Here is a 17,603-nt window from a genome sequence, read left to right as displayed (position 1 = left end):
GAGAAGCCAGATCTTGGATACATTACAGGAATTAATGAACCTGTTACGTTGTCATAGCAGAGGGAGAGGTGATACTCCTATGTGGTGGTTTCCAGGTGGCGGACAGGGAGGTCTTCACTGGCTTGCCGACGGACTTGAGTGAAATCAAATAGTCCTTGTGGACCAAACACAACTTTGGACTGAATGGTCCATGGCTTGAGAGGTTATTGGCAACATCCCAACAGCAGAAGTTATGGAGGAACCAATGGTAACGAGCTGCTACCTTGCGGTTTGCAGAAGAACATGTCCCACCCCGACATTAACGGCAACCTCACTGGATCACAGTCAGAGTTGTAACTCGGGACTTAGTCTTACCACAGGTAACCCCTTTACAGTCAGCCATGAAAAGTCTTTTAAGAAATACTCCACCGGCTGAACCAAGAGTTCAGAGATAGTTGGATACGGTGGACTGCCAGTTAGAAGATAAAATCCGATCAGATGCATTGTAATACCCTAACAAAAAAAAGAAACTTACAAAATCAAAACCCGAATCAAAACAAATCCCCTACTTTTCCACACATCATATTAACCCCTCAGCACTGACCTCTATACGTGATACATACCTGCCAACTTTTAGAAACCAAAAATAGGAAGATTTTTTAAATTCCTGGATTTCATCACATATATTCCACCACGGTCTAGGTGAAAAAAGGTCAAGATAAAAGGCATACATATCTACAGTTACAATGCGAATTGACCGTTAAATTTCAAATCTTAAACTACCAAAACATAAAATTGGTTACAAGAAAATGTACCTTATCATTATCATTTATGACACTTAAACGAATAATAATATTTATGTCACACCGACACACGCAACAAAATGCATAATATCGTATTTTCTCGCGTAATTAACGCACTTTTTGACGAAAAATACAGGCGAAAACTTCGGATGCATAAATTATTCAAGGAATTAAGATATTTACAATTCATTTACATTTAAAAGATACATCAAATATAATATAAAAACACAACTGGTTCAACTCGTTTGCGGTTATCGTCATTTGGCGTAAAATTCCGGAGTGAGATTTTTCCTGAAAATTCAAATAGGGTACATCAGGTAAGTTAGACACGTGGGATTGAAGTACCGACTGGAAAATATTCTTCCCATTACGAGCTGACAATACGACCTGGAGTGAAAACATGAACTAATAAAAGTACAATTCATGTAATGCCATAACAATGACATACCGGCAAAAAAAATTGCCCAACACGAGAAGGGCCGGGCATCGAAGGAGGGACCCTGCTACATTACCCCAAACCGTTCGTATCCAATCTTGTACGAGTGACGTGTCCATCCATCCTTCTTCTTGAATGCGAACGTGGATCACTCGCGGAAATTTTGCTTTGGGCATTGTTTTTCGTTTTAGATCAATGTAAGGTGTAAGCTTTCTGAGATCAGCTGTTATAGCAAGCATTGCAGTACATCGTTGTTTTTTGCTTCCGGTAGCGCGTACGATAACACTGTATGATCCTTTCTTATCGATTGTTCGACTTTGTGCAAGACCGACTATTGTAGTCGGTCTTGCTTTGTGGCATATGGAAACTGATTGGCGTCTGATCTGCGGTTCCTATAAGGGAGATCAAATATTCCTCACTTTACGCTTCTCAATCACAAAACGATGAAAATGGTTTAAATCATTCGTAATTGTTTGTCATGATGATGTTCTTCGCCGAAGAGGAAGTCCATTTCTCGTCATAAAATTAATCAAGACTCGGCTAACCTTCAAATCCGAGACACTGATTCCATGTGCAGCGGTTATTTCACATTCTTTAAAATACTGCATTTCGTGAGAAATTGCTTATCCAACGTTGCGTCACAAAATCATATACTTAAGCAGATCCTTCTCTACTTACGGAAACTTGCCGCTTTTTGGTCCGCGAAATGCTTTGCGAGACATGTTGGCCGCTTGACGTGCACTTCTGTTACCGCGGTAGCACACGTTTCATTTGGGCATTGAATACTTGCTGCCCTCTTCCCGTATGTTTCGGCGTAACTGATCACCGCGAGTTAGTATGATGCAGTATTACTCGAATACTGTGGACTGACAATTTTGAGATCACAGAATGTCCCGTACCCGAAACACTCGTAAAACTAGTGCCGGCTAATAACAGCACGTTCCCCTGTATCTGGAATGCCCGCTTTCACAATAGGAAGCCTGCTTCTTGAGTAGTTGACATCTTTATTTCGAAACGCATCCAGAGCTGCGTGATGGATGTTCGAAGTTGTGGGAGCGTCAAATACGTGAACATTTGTTTTTTGTCCACTTTGGACCCAAAAATATTGGGATGCGTAAATTATGCAAGGGCGTTAAGTACGCGAAAGATTATGGTACCATTTCTTAATCAGACGGTAAAATGAACGGAAATTTATAGGTATCTCTGAACACTTGGAGATAACGTTTGTTATATTTTTGGCCTTAACGAGAAAATAACCTACCTGAAACTGTCACCGACACAACCCCCTTAAAAACATTCAACTCATTAAAATGATGCACTTAAATACGCGAAACTACCACATACAAAACAATTCTATATGTCCCATACATTATTAACATACGACTTTGGCAGTGGGGGAAAGCATACAAATGCAAGAAAAAAAGGGGCCTAAAACTCCGACGAAACTACGCACAGAAACGATGTTAACAGCGCACGAACAACAATAATAAACTCATTCTTTCATCCCGATTAACTGAGTCGCTAGCGCGCGCCAGCCTGTCTTGCTTGCAGGACAATTGCCGCCCCGAATCCCCAGCTGTATAAAGCGGACACGCTGCTATTTTGAGCGGGAAACACGATACACGATGGCGCAGGACGAAATACTCATGAAATAAAGCATCAAATAAATACTCTTGAAAATGAGGTTTCGTAAATTACACAAACACATACGAATTTATCGTAAGGGAAGAGTATTGGCCGTACTAGAAGTTATATTCGTCAAAAATAGGAAGAAGTAAAAATAAATCGGAAAATCGGAAGACGAGTTAAAAACCGGAAAGTTTCCGGGTAAATCGGAAGGGTTGGCAGGTATGGTGATATAGACCTTCTTTTCTTCCATAGCCGCCGACCTCTATGTGTGGTATACACCCATACATGGCTTTGCATTTATGGTTGTAGCATAAAAAGTTTTGGAGTTATCAAAATGCAAGTGTTTTTGATTCAAAGAAGAAAAGTTGAGGTTTTATTATTATTATTATTATTATTATTATTATTATTATTATTATTATTATTATTATTATAATAAATTATTTTCCACAAATTGTAGATATAAATGAGGATGGTGAACGGAGAAAGAGCATAGCCCCACATACAAGAATGTGCCTCCATCCCCACGTAAAATTACTATATTAAAATATACAATTACTGTATATTCTACCTAATGTGCTTATATACAGTTACAGTATTTACATAATATTCAAAAGACCTGTTCAACATTCAAGTAATTTGACTCTCTCTCTCTCTCTCTCTCTCTCTCTCTCTCTCTCTCTCTCCCCCCCCCCCCCCTTTTTTTTTTTCAGCTAGGCCGGCTCACCCATACCCACATACAGTCTCACACACTCAGGATCCCTCCTCCCATGAATATTGAACATTCACACAGTAGAAAATGATGTTATGTACAGAAGGTTTTGTTATATATACATTCTTTTTGCCTCTCTACAAAAATTTTCAGTAGGTAGTTGTTTTATCTGTGGTGAGAGTTCATTCCACAGCCAAGCAGAATGAATAAAGAAGCCACTTTGATATGATGCTGTTATTGCAAGTGGAGGCAAAAGGGACACACCACGACCTCATTGAGCGGAAAGATAGTTCAGCTGTAAGCAGTTGAAAGGGTTTATGTGAATGTTACCTGCAAAGGATTTTCTCAGAAAAGCAATATCTATTTGTTTACAGAGAGATGTTATGGGGGGGGGCAGTGACCTGGCTGTATTTAAATAACCATGTTGAGTAATTAGTCGTTCTGCTCGGCGCTGAACTTCCTCTAGTTGGGAAGTATCAGTGTTATAAAATAAGAACTGTAGTTCATTAACATACAGTTGTTTGTGCAAGGATAAATTTTTATCAAGATAGTCTGCGGAATAATCTCTCAGTCTTTAAAAGCCTGACTGCTTAATTCTTTCCCACAGAATAAAATAAATCATGACCTGAGAAGTTTGTCATTTCGCATGAGTATCTTTGCTCCTTTTTTGCACTCAGAGTGTGGTTTATTTATATTTGTATTTTTTGTTGGCGTGAAATATTTTCGTAACTCTCCACCAGCGCTCTGTGTAGGTATCAGTCAGAGCTGCTTTCTATCATACGTTACAAGAACCAGTTGTGCATGGTATATAACTCGTTTGAAAGATGTTGCCTCGACCTTTTATCTGAAATACGAATTGAGTTGGTTTGTTTCGCCATAAATGTTATTCCTCTCAATCAGTTTCGACCTATCGCTTTGGGTCCCGCTGCAGCCGCATCAGTCCGCATGATGAGTCCGGAACAATGACAAACTCCAGTCATGGTTTGACTGACAGTAACGAGCTTGAAATATTATATCATTCAAATGAAAGTTTAGTCGGGAAGTAGTAGTGATAGTATTAGCAGCAGTGATAATGAAATAGATGAAGTAGCTGTGGCAGATGAAGCGATACATGAAGGAAGTGCCGATGAGGAGCAACCAGTACAGTACAGTATATACAGCTCTTCAAAACACTCTTGAATACAACCGTCCTAAATTCTCTAATGATATTTAGAAGAGTGACAGGGACAAACCTGGAGCAGTTAACTTACCGTGTTCAGCTTGTGGAAGGTTTGTTTACGAAATACGATCGCCTGGGCGGGGAACGAAGTATTCAAGGCCGGCGCGCACCAGATAACACAGTTCCAAGGTTGCAGGAAAGACATTTCATCAGGAAATTAGCACTCAAAACAAAATCTGACCAGCAGAGAAGTGTTCGAAGCACAGCAAAATGAAGACCGGTTTACTGCTGTTAGGAATGTGACATGGGTCTCTGTCTCAAGGAGTAATTCGAACTCTATCACACCAAACTAAATTACTAAGGTAATGTGACAATTATGTAATTACCTGCATCTACATGGTTTTGTCTCAAGGAATTCAAAATTTCATAAATATCGTGCTACTCATGTACCTGTAGTAATACTTTCTAAGTGAATCAATGTATTTAATTCGCGCATAGTTGAAATCTCCTCCGGCTGCAGAGTAGGAAGCTCTTAAAATGGCTGCGACGCTGAGGGGTTAACTCACTTATGCAGACTGGTAAACTACGTGATAACCAGCATAATGGACAAACACAAATTTCTCATCATGGGACTGCCAAAAATAAGAAACACCAATGAAGACACCATGGAATCTCAAGGATACAGGCTTTACACAGGTATACTGGGGAAAAGAGAGATCAAAAATGTTCCACAGCTTGGAACAGGCTTTTTGGTCAGCCTTGAAACAATAAACTCTATATAAGATTTCAAGTCACAATCCTCAAGAATTTCAACACTAACTCTAAAGACATCTAATAAAATCTACACCATAACAAATGTTCATGCTCCAATTAATAAAATAAACAACTCTTCAAAAAGAATCGGAAAGTCTTTGGGACCTACTCGACCAGACCATAAATGACATCCCCAAAAACCATGTCAAACTATTACTTGGAGTCTTCAATGCTCAACTAGGCAGAGAAAGACGATAATGCAACATCATTGGAAAATGACCCACCCACAAGAGAAGAAACAAAGCATATACTCATCGATCTCTGCAGAAATCATAGCCTGACACGAGTTTACTTTTTACTGGCCATGTGGCAAGAACTGACCTGTGTTTCAAAACTGAAGTTCAATGTACAAGTATAAATATTTATATCATGTGAGACTGAGCTGCTGAACCTACTCCGGTCTAACTAACACTCCGATACTTATCTCACTCAGCTATGGAACAATGTGCAAGGGGCTTGTGTTAAGGATAACCAGCATGCAATTCTCATCCATTTCGCTGCTTCATAATTTATAATGCCACTGTATTGTGGTTTTAAGTGTTACTAGCACATTTTACTATAACCAATCAAATGGCAATGACCTAAACTTCATCATTCGCTAGATTAGTGTATAACAACTGATTGAAAGAATGGTATATCTCCTGGAATGGTCTCGTTTTCATGGTGCGAAGGTTAATGAAGTCCAGTGTTCTATACAGAATATGTTTCCAGTGAGTTGCTCCCAAATGGGAGGCAATCAGATGAATACTGACCATTACAACATATTACTGGATTACATGTCTTCTAAAATGGTGCTGATAACCTAGCTGTTAGGCCCCTTTAAACAACAATCATCATCATCTATCTTCTGAAATTACAGTATACGGGGCAGCTGGTTGACTAGTATATTGCATTTTCACCGTTCTTCATGGTAATACAATTGGGGGCGAGATTATATTAAATACAAATATTTCTGTGATTGTCAACACCACAGCTTAATAATTTATTATACTAATGGATGCTTTATCTCTGATGACATACATTATTCTACACTAGAGAATGTTAAAAAGGTGTGTTTAACACGTTCCGTGCGGTTCGGGTCACCATGTGCCCCGAAACATGTTACTCTTATCCGTCGGTGCGAACTTCCCAGAATTGCGAAGTAAGTAACTACGTCCTAGTTACGAATTTCCGTTAACTAATGGCAACATAGTGTTCCAATTGAAGCAAAGGATCGAGGCATACTGCTAGTTTTGATCGGCCCACCGGTGACCCGAAGGAAGTTTTTTTCATCTTCCATTCATATCGCTTCGGGTCACCCTGAGTTCCGATTGTTGTCTGACCGATATTTTTACGCGGGAATCGCTTAGCGCGGTTACGGTGAATGAAGAAGAGAGTGTTGCTGCCCGCAGATAGTAGATTGTTGTTTAAGGAGTACCACCCTTCTGATATCTGCTTTCTACATTGCTCTTAGGAAAGCCAATAGAGGTTATTGGAGTTATTGGAATAGTTATTGACATATTTACTATCTTCCGTATATAATATTTACAAGCAATTTCAAGTCCTTTTTTAGGTATGGAGCTTTAACATTCTGACACACCGGTGGCACGGAAAAGAAAGAGGCTTAGGACAGCATTGGGGTGGGCCTATATCATGTTCCGTGCGGTTCGGGTCACCATGTGCCCCGAAACATGTTACTCTTATCCGTCGGTGCGAATTTCCCATAATTGCGAAGTAACTAACTACGTCCTAGTTACGAATTTCTGTTAACTAATGGCAACATAGTGTTCCAATTGAAGTGAAGGATCGAGGCATACTGCTAGTTTTGATCGGCCCACCGGTGACCCAATTATTTCCGGGGTCATTTCTGTTTCACGCAATTGTTGAATCGGAACACTGTCGCACAGGTAAATACGCTGGAATGTCTCCTCAACAATAACGCACACAACAAGTGCACTTGCATTGTTTAGGATTTAATACTAGGGAGTAAACAAAGTCAAATTCGTCAGGTCACCGGTGACCCGAACCGATAATAACTAAAGGCAGCATCGGGTCACCGGTGGGCCGATACGACGTAACATTAAGTCATCGAAATTCACTGCCGCAGGGAACGTGTTAATGAACAACTGATTAATTAACTCTCTTGATTGTGGGCAGGTGGAGTTGAGTTCCTATCCAAGTTTTAATCCTTTTACAGTCTGTTTTCAATCAATAAACAAAAACATAGGACATAGGTTTAAGCCCGTAACAAGAAGACACTGGCCTTTACAATTAAGTGATGATAGTTTCTGTTTAAAGTAGCTCATCTATTGAAAATCCTGTCTCCCAAACTGTGTGATAATCTACCTGAACTGAATAGGCTGGCAGTATTCTTTCCGGTATCGCTTCCAGTCTTCACGTTGAGAATTCTTCAGAGTCTTTTCAGATTCTAAAGGGTCTTTGCTGTCATCATAAACAACAGCTGGGTCAGGAATGTTGAACCTTTCCACTAGAAGGTCTAACAGCTCCTGCAAAGAGAGAATGAATGAATAGAAAGTCAGAGCTTGAACATGCATCTGGTGGGATTTGGAACAAGGAAATCAGTGCAAAGGATCACACAGGAACAAAACTGTAGTAACTAATTGTCAAAAACTGCTAGTTCACAAGCAGCCATTATGGTAGAGGTAATACATTTCTGGAATGCCTTTGAAAATCTCTAGATCCCTTAACATGACTGGCAGATGGTTGCAGTTAATACTAAGCCTACTTCTCAACACATAGGCATATTGCACATTGTACAGCAGGGTCTGACAACCTAGAGTTCTCACATTTTCAAATGTACTCTTTAAAATGTTAATTACAACAAAACTTTTTCAAAAAGTCAACTGATGTAACAGTAAAACAGCTCTAGACAAGGAAACTGAGGTATGGAAATAAATAAATTATTCTTAAAACAGCTGCAACAAAAAGAACACAGTAACTTATCTATGTAGTGCAAAACTTTGCAGGAACGTTTCTCAACAATATACTTTATTTTGGGCGAATAACTGGTAAAATAAAGTCACGTCAGGATACAAAAATGATCACATCATGGATTAAAATCACCGATATATCATTATCAATCCACACTGTGAGGAATCACACAATCGCTTATTATGCTTTGCCTTTTGTTTCTTTCTTTAGAATGGATAAATATGACACTGGGGATGGAGTACTGCCTCACTATGTCATACACATGTGAAGGAAATAATATTTTTAGCTGTTGCAGAAAACAGTCATCCACAAACAAGTGAAGATCAAAATGCAAAAATAACTTCTCAAAGTCACTGTGTGGGGATTTAACATGGGATTTGATCTTCAGGAAACATTTTTTTCTCCTGTCAAAGCTCATGATCTACTAAATCTGTTCTCACAATCTACTGGTAGGTCACGACTGATGTGTTGCTAGCCCCTCCCTTACGTCCCGAATCCATTGAATACTTCCTCACGCAGAATACCATGACAGCATCTCAAACACTGCATTCTTCTTTTGCCATGCCCACATCATCCTTACTGCATTTGCTTTTAATTTAACCAACCATCTTTATATACAGAACAAATGCAAAGTCATAGAAACCTGCAATGTTCACTCCTGTTCTAAACTCTTTAGGAGGATAAGTGAGGAAGATTTCCTCACCAAAGAATTACTCCAGTGGCTATGGCTGGTGAAGGTTCATGGTTGACTTCTTTCTTCTTGGTCTCAAAATATGGAAAGGCTTCAATGTTTTCTCATTTGCTTCAACTACTTTCTCACAAAGATTATCAAACAGCTTATCTCAAACTCCAACACAGCCTTCCTGGATTTTCACAGCTATAAGTGCAATGTTACAAGATATTAGTTTCATTCCATATTGACGGTTTACACTCAACAACAGAAAAGCTTTTATTACTTCCTCCTATTCAATACATATACTGTATCAATCTTTGGATGGAATGAATTTTAGCCAAACATGTTTCAGCTCATCTTCAGTGAAAAATATATTAAAAGTTACATGAATTAATGCTGAATAAGTAACACTAAAAACAATGAAGGAGCATGTAAAATTTGAGTAAAACATGATGATATATCCAAAACAAACAAGGTTATAGCGAGGTTGGAAACCTCTATGTCTAAAAGTTTCTTATATCACTCTAAATCGAGGATAAACTCTCCAATTATGAAGTTGGAACTGTCCATCTTCCATATGTCATGTATGCATATGATCTGGAGGGCAACAGAAGCCAGTACATGTAGGATAAGTGAAACAAAGGCCTGATACAGGCCACCATATTTATTATTTCATTTTAACTGTGATACTTTCCAATACGGAACAATGAAATTTTTATCTTTAAACCTCATGGGGAATCGAACCCTGGATTCCAAACATGTACTGTCTCCAACACCGTAGGAACAAACTGGCAAGTTAAAATATGGTCTCAAAATATTATTCTGTAGTTAATTCTTGTATTTTATGTTTAAATTGGTGATAATATTTGATGAAGTTGTTGGCTTAAAATATCCAGCAATGAAGTCACACCAGCCAGTCCGAGAATTCAGCAGCGAAAAGGTTAAAAACAAGATTACAAATATCCTTTGAGAAAACTGAGATCATGCCAATGAAACCCCTTGACATAAACAAAGTCATCAAATGATTTAAAAAAAAAAAAAAAAAAAAAAAAAAAAAAAATGACATAGCCCTACAATTTAAATACCTTGGAGAAATCATTATACACAACTTAAACGAGAAAGCAACATGATAAATAGAACCAACCACGTGAAAAAAAGCACAATTTCTAACCTGGTCAACTTATAACGAAAAATGCTTGTCGATAGATCCAACGCTCCAAAACTGTAAATTTGCCCAAAGCCACTTACGCTTGCAAAACCTTGTTCCAATTTAAAAATGAAAGAAGAACTGATCAGCTCTTCAAAACTGAAAGAAGAGTTATCAGAACTTGCATAAATAAAAAGTACCAGGTTGAAGGATTCTGAAGAATCCTCCCCAATGAAATTGTCTATTGAGAGATTGACCCAGTTACCAGCTCGATGAATCTCTTATTTCTTTCACATCTTACGATTACTAGAAAACAGGATTTTATGATACTAATGATGAGAAGTCTGGGAAAGAAGACAGGAGGGCATTAGATCAAAGAAATCCAAGAGGATCTCAAAACAGTTGGACTCAAAATTACATAGGCAGAGAACAAGAATAAAATTACTGCAAATTTACAGTCTTGTAGTGTTGGATCTATTGACAAGCACTTTTTGTTATAAGTTGACCGGGTTATAAATTGTGCTTTTTTTCATTTGGTTGGTTCTATTTATCACGTTGCTTTCTCGCTTAAGTTGTGCATAATGATTTCTCCAAGGTATTTAAATTGTAGGACTATGTTAATTTTTTAATCATTTATGATGACTGTTTGTCAAGAGGTTTCATTGGCATGATGTCAGTTTTCTCAAAGGATATTTGTAATCCTATTAGAATCATTCCATATTGACGGTTTTTACTTTACAAAAGAAAAATTAAATGTATCCTCCTAAACCAATAAAATGGAGCAATAAAATTCAAACTTGTTTCAACTTGTTTTGAGCCATCTTCAGTGAAATAAGGGGGGTTAAAGTAATCTACATAATACAAGCTAAAAAATGTGCTATAAACATAATGAAGGAACGAAAGAAAAACAACAGACATGACAGAAATAAAAACAACAACAACAATATACAATATTTACATCACTAGATGGAGCAATAAACAACTCGCTGACACAATCACAAATTTTTAACTGAAACGATGCACAGAAGGCCTGTAGAGATTTCAGACAAATTAAGAACACTGTGATCAGACCGAATGAAGAAGTACTGGGCAGATAAGAAGAATCAAACAGTACAAGCTTCAAAGAAAAAGTGTACATGGAAGACTCAAGTGGTCCAATGTGGCTAATAAAGTTGATAATAATAAAAATAATAATATTAATAATCTGTACCAAGTCTCAAAAAACGTATTCAATAAACAAAACCTCAAAATTGCTTTGAGAACCAATAACACCACCTCCAAACTTCTAACACAAATACTTTTAATAAATCTAACAAACATATGCAATCAGGCGTCTATAAGTTAATGTGTAATCGGTGTGATGTCAGCTACTACGGACACACCGAGAGGAATTTTCTAATCCATTATGAAGAAATACAGGAAGTTTTCCGCTATGAGTGAACACATGAAAGATACGATCACTCATTTTCATCCATCGATAAAGATTTAGACATCTTGCACGCAGAAACTTTATTAAACATTCTGCAAAAACATTCACATAAACCTAGATCAAAAATCTAATCCCATTCGCAGTCCCAACAAAATTCAGGAAAAGACTAACATTCTTGTTGATTTAATAATTGAAAAAAATCTGAATCAGCGAACAAGCAAGTTTGCCACAACTCGCAATACATGTGTGGCTCCTCGTTCTTCAACACATTGCCCCTCCCCTAATGAACAATCTCTGAGCAGCCCCTAGTCAGTACTAAGGTCAACGAGAGAGAGAGAGAGAGAGAGAGAGAGAGAGAGAGAGAGAGAATACGTTTTTGGCATTTCATTTAATGACTGTTTTTTTCAAACCTTTTTCGTTATCACACTTGGTACTTTTTATTTCCCATCAGATACCTGATCAATATTTTTATTCTTCATTGAACAAAATTAATATGGAGCTTAAATTTCACTCTGTTCAGACATTGACAATCAATAATATTTGACATTCCTTTGAAAATAGTCTACCCGTTTTCAATGATACTCCTCCAGCCAACTAATTTTCGTTCAACTCTGGACTTACTTCTAGTCAAATCAGCACTAATTTCAATCACAGCAAGACCGAATAATGATAAATAGTTTAAACAAAATTAAGTTTTGATTGTACACTGTTATATTTTTTCTCTCCTACGAGCTTTATTTTCATGTACTACTGTTTTATATTTGTGTCTTATTTCTTTGTACATCAAGCTGAAGATGACCTTAACACAGGCTGAAACATGTTCTTTCATATAATGTTTAGACAAGGCCATTTAATTTAAGCAAAAAATGTTATTGTTAATGAAGAGGTGGATAATATATACGTAAATTCTTGTTAAGAATATTTTAATATATATTTAAGTCAATACAGAACCGAAGATTTAATTTAATACATGTAATAATTATGATAGGTGACTAATTTATCAGCAGAGTTTGCTGGTAGGCATGATGCAATAAAAGTGCAACATCGTAAGCACAACCCCCAACCCCACATAATTTGTTTAAATCCCCACAGGTTTGACTTAATTTCAGTTACCAGAACTTGCCACCTCCATTGTCTTCATTGTAATAGCTTCACAACTTACTGGATAATCCTAGTTCATATCACTTACTTGAAGTCAGTAAGAACAAATCTATCAATTTTGTTAAATTTTCTTGTCTTCAGTCCTCTGAATACTTTTCTTGATGCATCTGCATTCTTAAACTTTTGTTTGTCTTTCCAGCAACAGCATACATTACACTCAAGAATACTGAACTTTTTCTCAGAACATACAAACCACATATTGAAAAAATTGTTGCATCTTGAGAAATATTGGTTTATTTGTGACCTTGCCCTCAGCTGAGATTCCCACAGTACAAGTTCGTTCAGTGGGGAATGATACAAATAAAATCTTCATAAATATGAGGCAGCAGGAGAGAATCAAATAGTAGCAGAAATATGGAAGAATGCTAATGATCAGACTATTCAAAACCTACATAAATACATCATTGATATTTGGAACACGGAGAAGCTTCCTGAGGAATGGAATACAGCGATAATCCACCCGCTGCACAAGAAAGGTGATCGCTCCGATCCAAATAATTATCGGGGGATATCCTTACTTGATATTACATACAAGATTTTACCAAGATTATATACACAAGAATCCAAGAACAACTCGACCAAGAACTTGGAGAATATCAGGGAGGATTTCGACCAGGTAGAAGCTGTCCAGATCAAATCATTAGTTTAAAATGGATAATGAAGCACCAAAGAGTTCGAAGTAAGGGTCTGGTCATCACGTTTGTAGATTTTAAAAAAGCATACGACAGTATTCATCGTGACTCATTATTAAAAAGCCTTAAAGAATTTGGCTTACATCAAAAACTTGTTAACCTCATTAATATGACTTTTAAAAATACGAAGGCAAAAGTTAAATTTAGAGGTGAATTATCAGAATCATTCACTATAAGAACTGCACTTCGACAAGGAGACGGACTTTCACCATTGTTATTTAATTGTGCATTGGAGAAGGTTATGCGTGAATGGAACAAGAAATGCCAACCAACTATCAAGATCGGTAGAAATATTAAACTCAACTGCCTTGCTTTTGCGGACGATTTAGCATTACTTGCAAATACAATAGAAGAGGCTAAATTTCAAATTGAACAACTAGAAATTATCGCTTAAAAAATGGGATTACAAATTTCATTTGAAAAAACAGAAATGATGCCAACTTTTAAAGTTGATTTACCAGTTATTCAGCTGAACAGTAATAAAGAGATTAAAATTGTTCAGAAATTCAAATATCTTGGGGAAATAATAACATGGAACACAAATGAAAAAGAAGCAATAGAACACAGAACAACTAAATTTAAACAAGCACAAAGACTTACCTGGCCAACCTATAAAAAAAAATCTCTTTCGATAAACGCTAAGCTGAAACACTATAATTCCATAGTTAAACCAGAGGCAACCTATGCTAGTGAAACTTTATTCAAATTAAATGTAAAATCTACAACAGACAAATTACAGAAAACTGAGAGAAGAATTCTTAGAACAATTATTAATAAAAAACACCAAGTTGATGGACAGTGGAGATTGTTGCCTAACAACATTGTCTATCGTGAATGTGAATCAATAATATCTACAATGCGTAAAAGAAGAATTTCCTTTTTCTGTCACATATCAAGATTAGCAGACACCAGGATATTGAAACAACTATTCGATTACTTTTTGAAGAATAAAATCAATAATAATTGGTTCAAAGAAGTTCAGGACGATTTGGAAGAATTGGGTATAACTTGGCAACAAATCAAAGACAGAAAAGAGAAGAGGATTTTGAAGAACAAAAGCATAAGTCTCAAACTAAAAACAGTTGAACGGAAACAATATACTATATCGGACACACAAAGGGCTTCCAGGTCGGAGAGGATGAAAAAGTTCTGGGAGAAGAAGAAGAAGAAATTAACTCAAATGTATTGATTTCAGTGCTCCAATGTGGGCGTAAAATATGTAAATAATAAATAAATAATGAGGCTTTTTAAATGTTTTTAATGACAATGGATTTTGTAACGATCCAAATCAGGATATTGGCATCCTGCCCACAGCCTCTAGCTAGCACAGCGGACACTAATCACTGATTCCAAGATGGAGTTTACTTGCAGTAGGGTGGCCAGTTCCTTCCTAATCCTTCTCTAACCAACTGCATATGGTTACTAATCTAAGTGCTGAACACACCCAATGTTGCTTAATTTTGGAGATGTCAAGAGATCCAGTGTTTCAACATGACTACTCCATTAGCATTTGTAAGTATAATTCAATGTAAAAAAACACAGTCTTATATTCAGGCCAATACAGTAATAATTTAGGAAAGTTTACATAAATTTTGGGAAAATACAACAAGGTACCAAATAATCACTTATTTATTGGAACATGAAAATTGGCCATCCAATATGGGACTCAACAATGTCCAAGAATATGATGTGTTTTGAGGAAGACTTTCAAAAACATACACAAACTTAGCTACCATTATTAAGGAGGAACCGTACACGGATCTAATAGTTTATATTACAAACACCTTAATCCCTCAGTGCAGTCGTCTTTGTGCCTTAATTAAGGTACAGCGCCAGCATTTGCCTGGTGTGAAAATTGGAAACCATGGTATACAATCTTCAGGGCTGCCGACAGTGAGGTTCGAACCGACTATCTCCCAAATGCAAGCTCACAGCTGCACGCCCCTAACCACATGGCCAACTCGCTCGGTGAAACTTTGATACTATTTTTATGGATTTCAATAATGCTATCACATGCCTGTTTTAAAAATCTCTATTTTTTTTCAGAAAATATGATGCTATCTTACCTTCATTGTTGAGTTTGTTATGGAACGTCTTGAAATATTCCTTAACGTAGAGAAGCCCTCCACACCATCACATCCCCCAACTGCTTTGTTCTTAGGTTCTGGGTTCTCTATAAACTGTTCTATTTGACCTGCATAATTAGCCATGACATGCACATAGCCATTCTGCATTCTATCACTCTTATTCAATTCCAAACCAAGGACTTTGCATACAGCAATGTCATCCACATCACTCAATTTTCCATTTGAATCTAACAAACTTTCACCAGAAGCGCTCAACTGTTCTCCTAAAACATCATCTATTTCCAGCTCAATAACCCGCACTTGCTTGTAGAAGTTATTTCCACTTACAAAAGTGAATGCAAGATAGCGGGTGATAATGAAAAAGATAAGCCTCCGTGGCTCATGCGGCAGCATGCCTGCCTCTCAACGCTGGGTTCCGTGGTTCAAATCCCGGTCACTCCATGTGAGATTTGTGCTGGACAAAGTGGAGGCGGGACAGGTTTTTCTACGGGTACTCCGGTTTTTCCCTGTCATCTTTTATTCCAGCAACACTCTCCACTCTCCAATCATTGCCCCAGAGGAGTGCGACACGCTTCAGCACAATTCCTATCTGTAAAAGTTTCAAACAAATTTATTAAAAAACCACCATTCCAATACATGTAACAATTCCTATCCTCACCGCTTCATTCATTCCATTCCTTACCCAGTCGAATGACTGGAAACAGACTGTGGATTTTCAATAAAAACGATCAGTGGAAAACCCATCTAGAGAGCCCTGAATAGACAGAATTTACGATTATGTTGACAGGCTGGTTCTTCCCAGTGACGAAAGAAAGGTATAATGCAAGAAGTGTGTATAGTAGGTGCTAGACAGCAGACAAATGCCTAGTGGCAGAGGTAAATATTCCTTGGAATATTACTTGAATTTCAGTGAATAAAACAGTATCAAAATAGGGATTAAGGTATACCATTCGAAAACTCAAAACTTCTGCTTCAAGGAGAAATGAGTGAAGTCACAAATAGCTTCAATCATAACCGCTAGATCGCAGTACAATATGTGCAAGTACCATACAAGCAGTGCTCATTACTCCACCATGTGTGGTGCTCACAACATTACGAGCAATGCTCGGCACTCCACTCTGACAAGTTAATGGAATATATTATGGATGTAATACAAATGCTTACTGGAAACAATAGCATCCCATCACACAAAAATGACAGTACAGAATGAGCAGGATGTAAGAAAGTGATTTTCATGATTAAAATATTAGTCTAAAATGTAATATTTCAGTTTCTTTTTCAAATCCCTGATAAGGTTGTTTAAACAGTATTTTGTAGCACATACCTGGGGAGAACAAAAGCTGCGATAAGTTGTAAGGAACGTTCGTACAAACATAGGGTCTGCATAGATGTGGTATGTAAGTCTCTCCACAAGCTTACACAGCGTAGCACCCTGTATAAAGAAGAAATTATCAGCATACAGAGGTTAAAATTAATGTTAATTTTACACAATCATAATATAAGCTTAAAATATTACACACAACTGCCCACAGAACCAAGGTTTCTGATAATAGTTGCAATATGTTATGCAAGAGGAAAATACATATGAGGGTAGTTATAACACAATGTTTGCCACAACACGCAATACATACACGGCTCCTCGTCCTTCAACACATGGCCCCTCCCCTCATCCACTGCTTCCCCTAGTGAACATTATCTGATCACTCAATCATCAAAAGGTTATGTTAGGAAACCTGGAATTACAATTTAATGCCACTTAAAAATACTTGGGAGTAACGCTGGACAGGTCTTTAACATACAGAAGCCATCTTCAAACTACGGCCCTTAAACTAAAAAGCCGTAATAACCTACTCCTACGTCTGGCTGAAACTTCTTGGAGAGCAGATGCAAACACATTACGGACAAGAGCTCTGGCTTAAGTTTATTCAACAGCTGAATACGGCTCAGGTGTTTGG

The 17,603-nt window shown here is 37.5% G+C and overlaps 1 protein-coding gene across 1 annotated transcript in view; it reads right to left on the bottom strand.

Annotated features, from left to right (window-relative positions):
- Window positions 1-17,603, bottom strand: part of Sos (Son of sevenless) — a 765,665-nt gene that overhangs the window by 322,374 nt on the left and 425,688 nt on the right. Inside the window, exons 13-14 of the mRNA XM_067134824.2 lie at window positions 16,973-17,080; window positions 7,854-8,014 (exon numbers count right to left, since the gene is read on the bottom strand). Of these exons, the coding sequence (XP_066990925.2) occupies window positions 7,854-8,014; window positions 16,973-17,080 (269 nt within the window). The remainder of the gene's footprint in view (window positions 1-7,853; window positions 8,015-16,972; window positions 17,081-17,603) is intronic.

Source organism: Anabrus simplex, chromosome 1 (genome assembly GCF_040414725.1).
Source record: "Anabrus simplex isolate iqAnaSimp1 chromosome 1, ASM4041472v1, whole genome shotgun sequence".
Classification (NCBI taxonomy): Eukaryota; Metazoa; Arthropoda; class Insecta; order Orthoptera; family Tettigoniidae; genus Anabrus; species Anabrus simplex.
The sequence above is the reverse complement of the archived record's forward strand: the minus strand, read 5'-3'. Positions and strand labels throughout refer to the sequence as shown.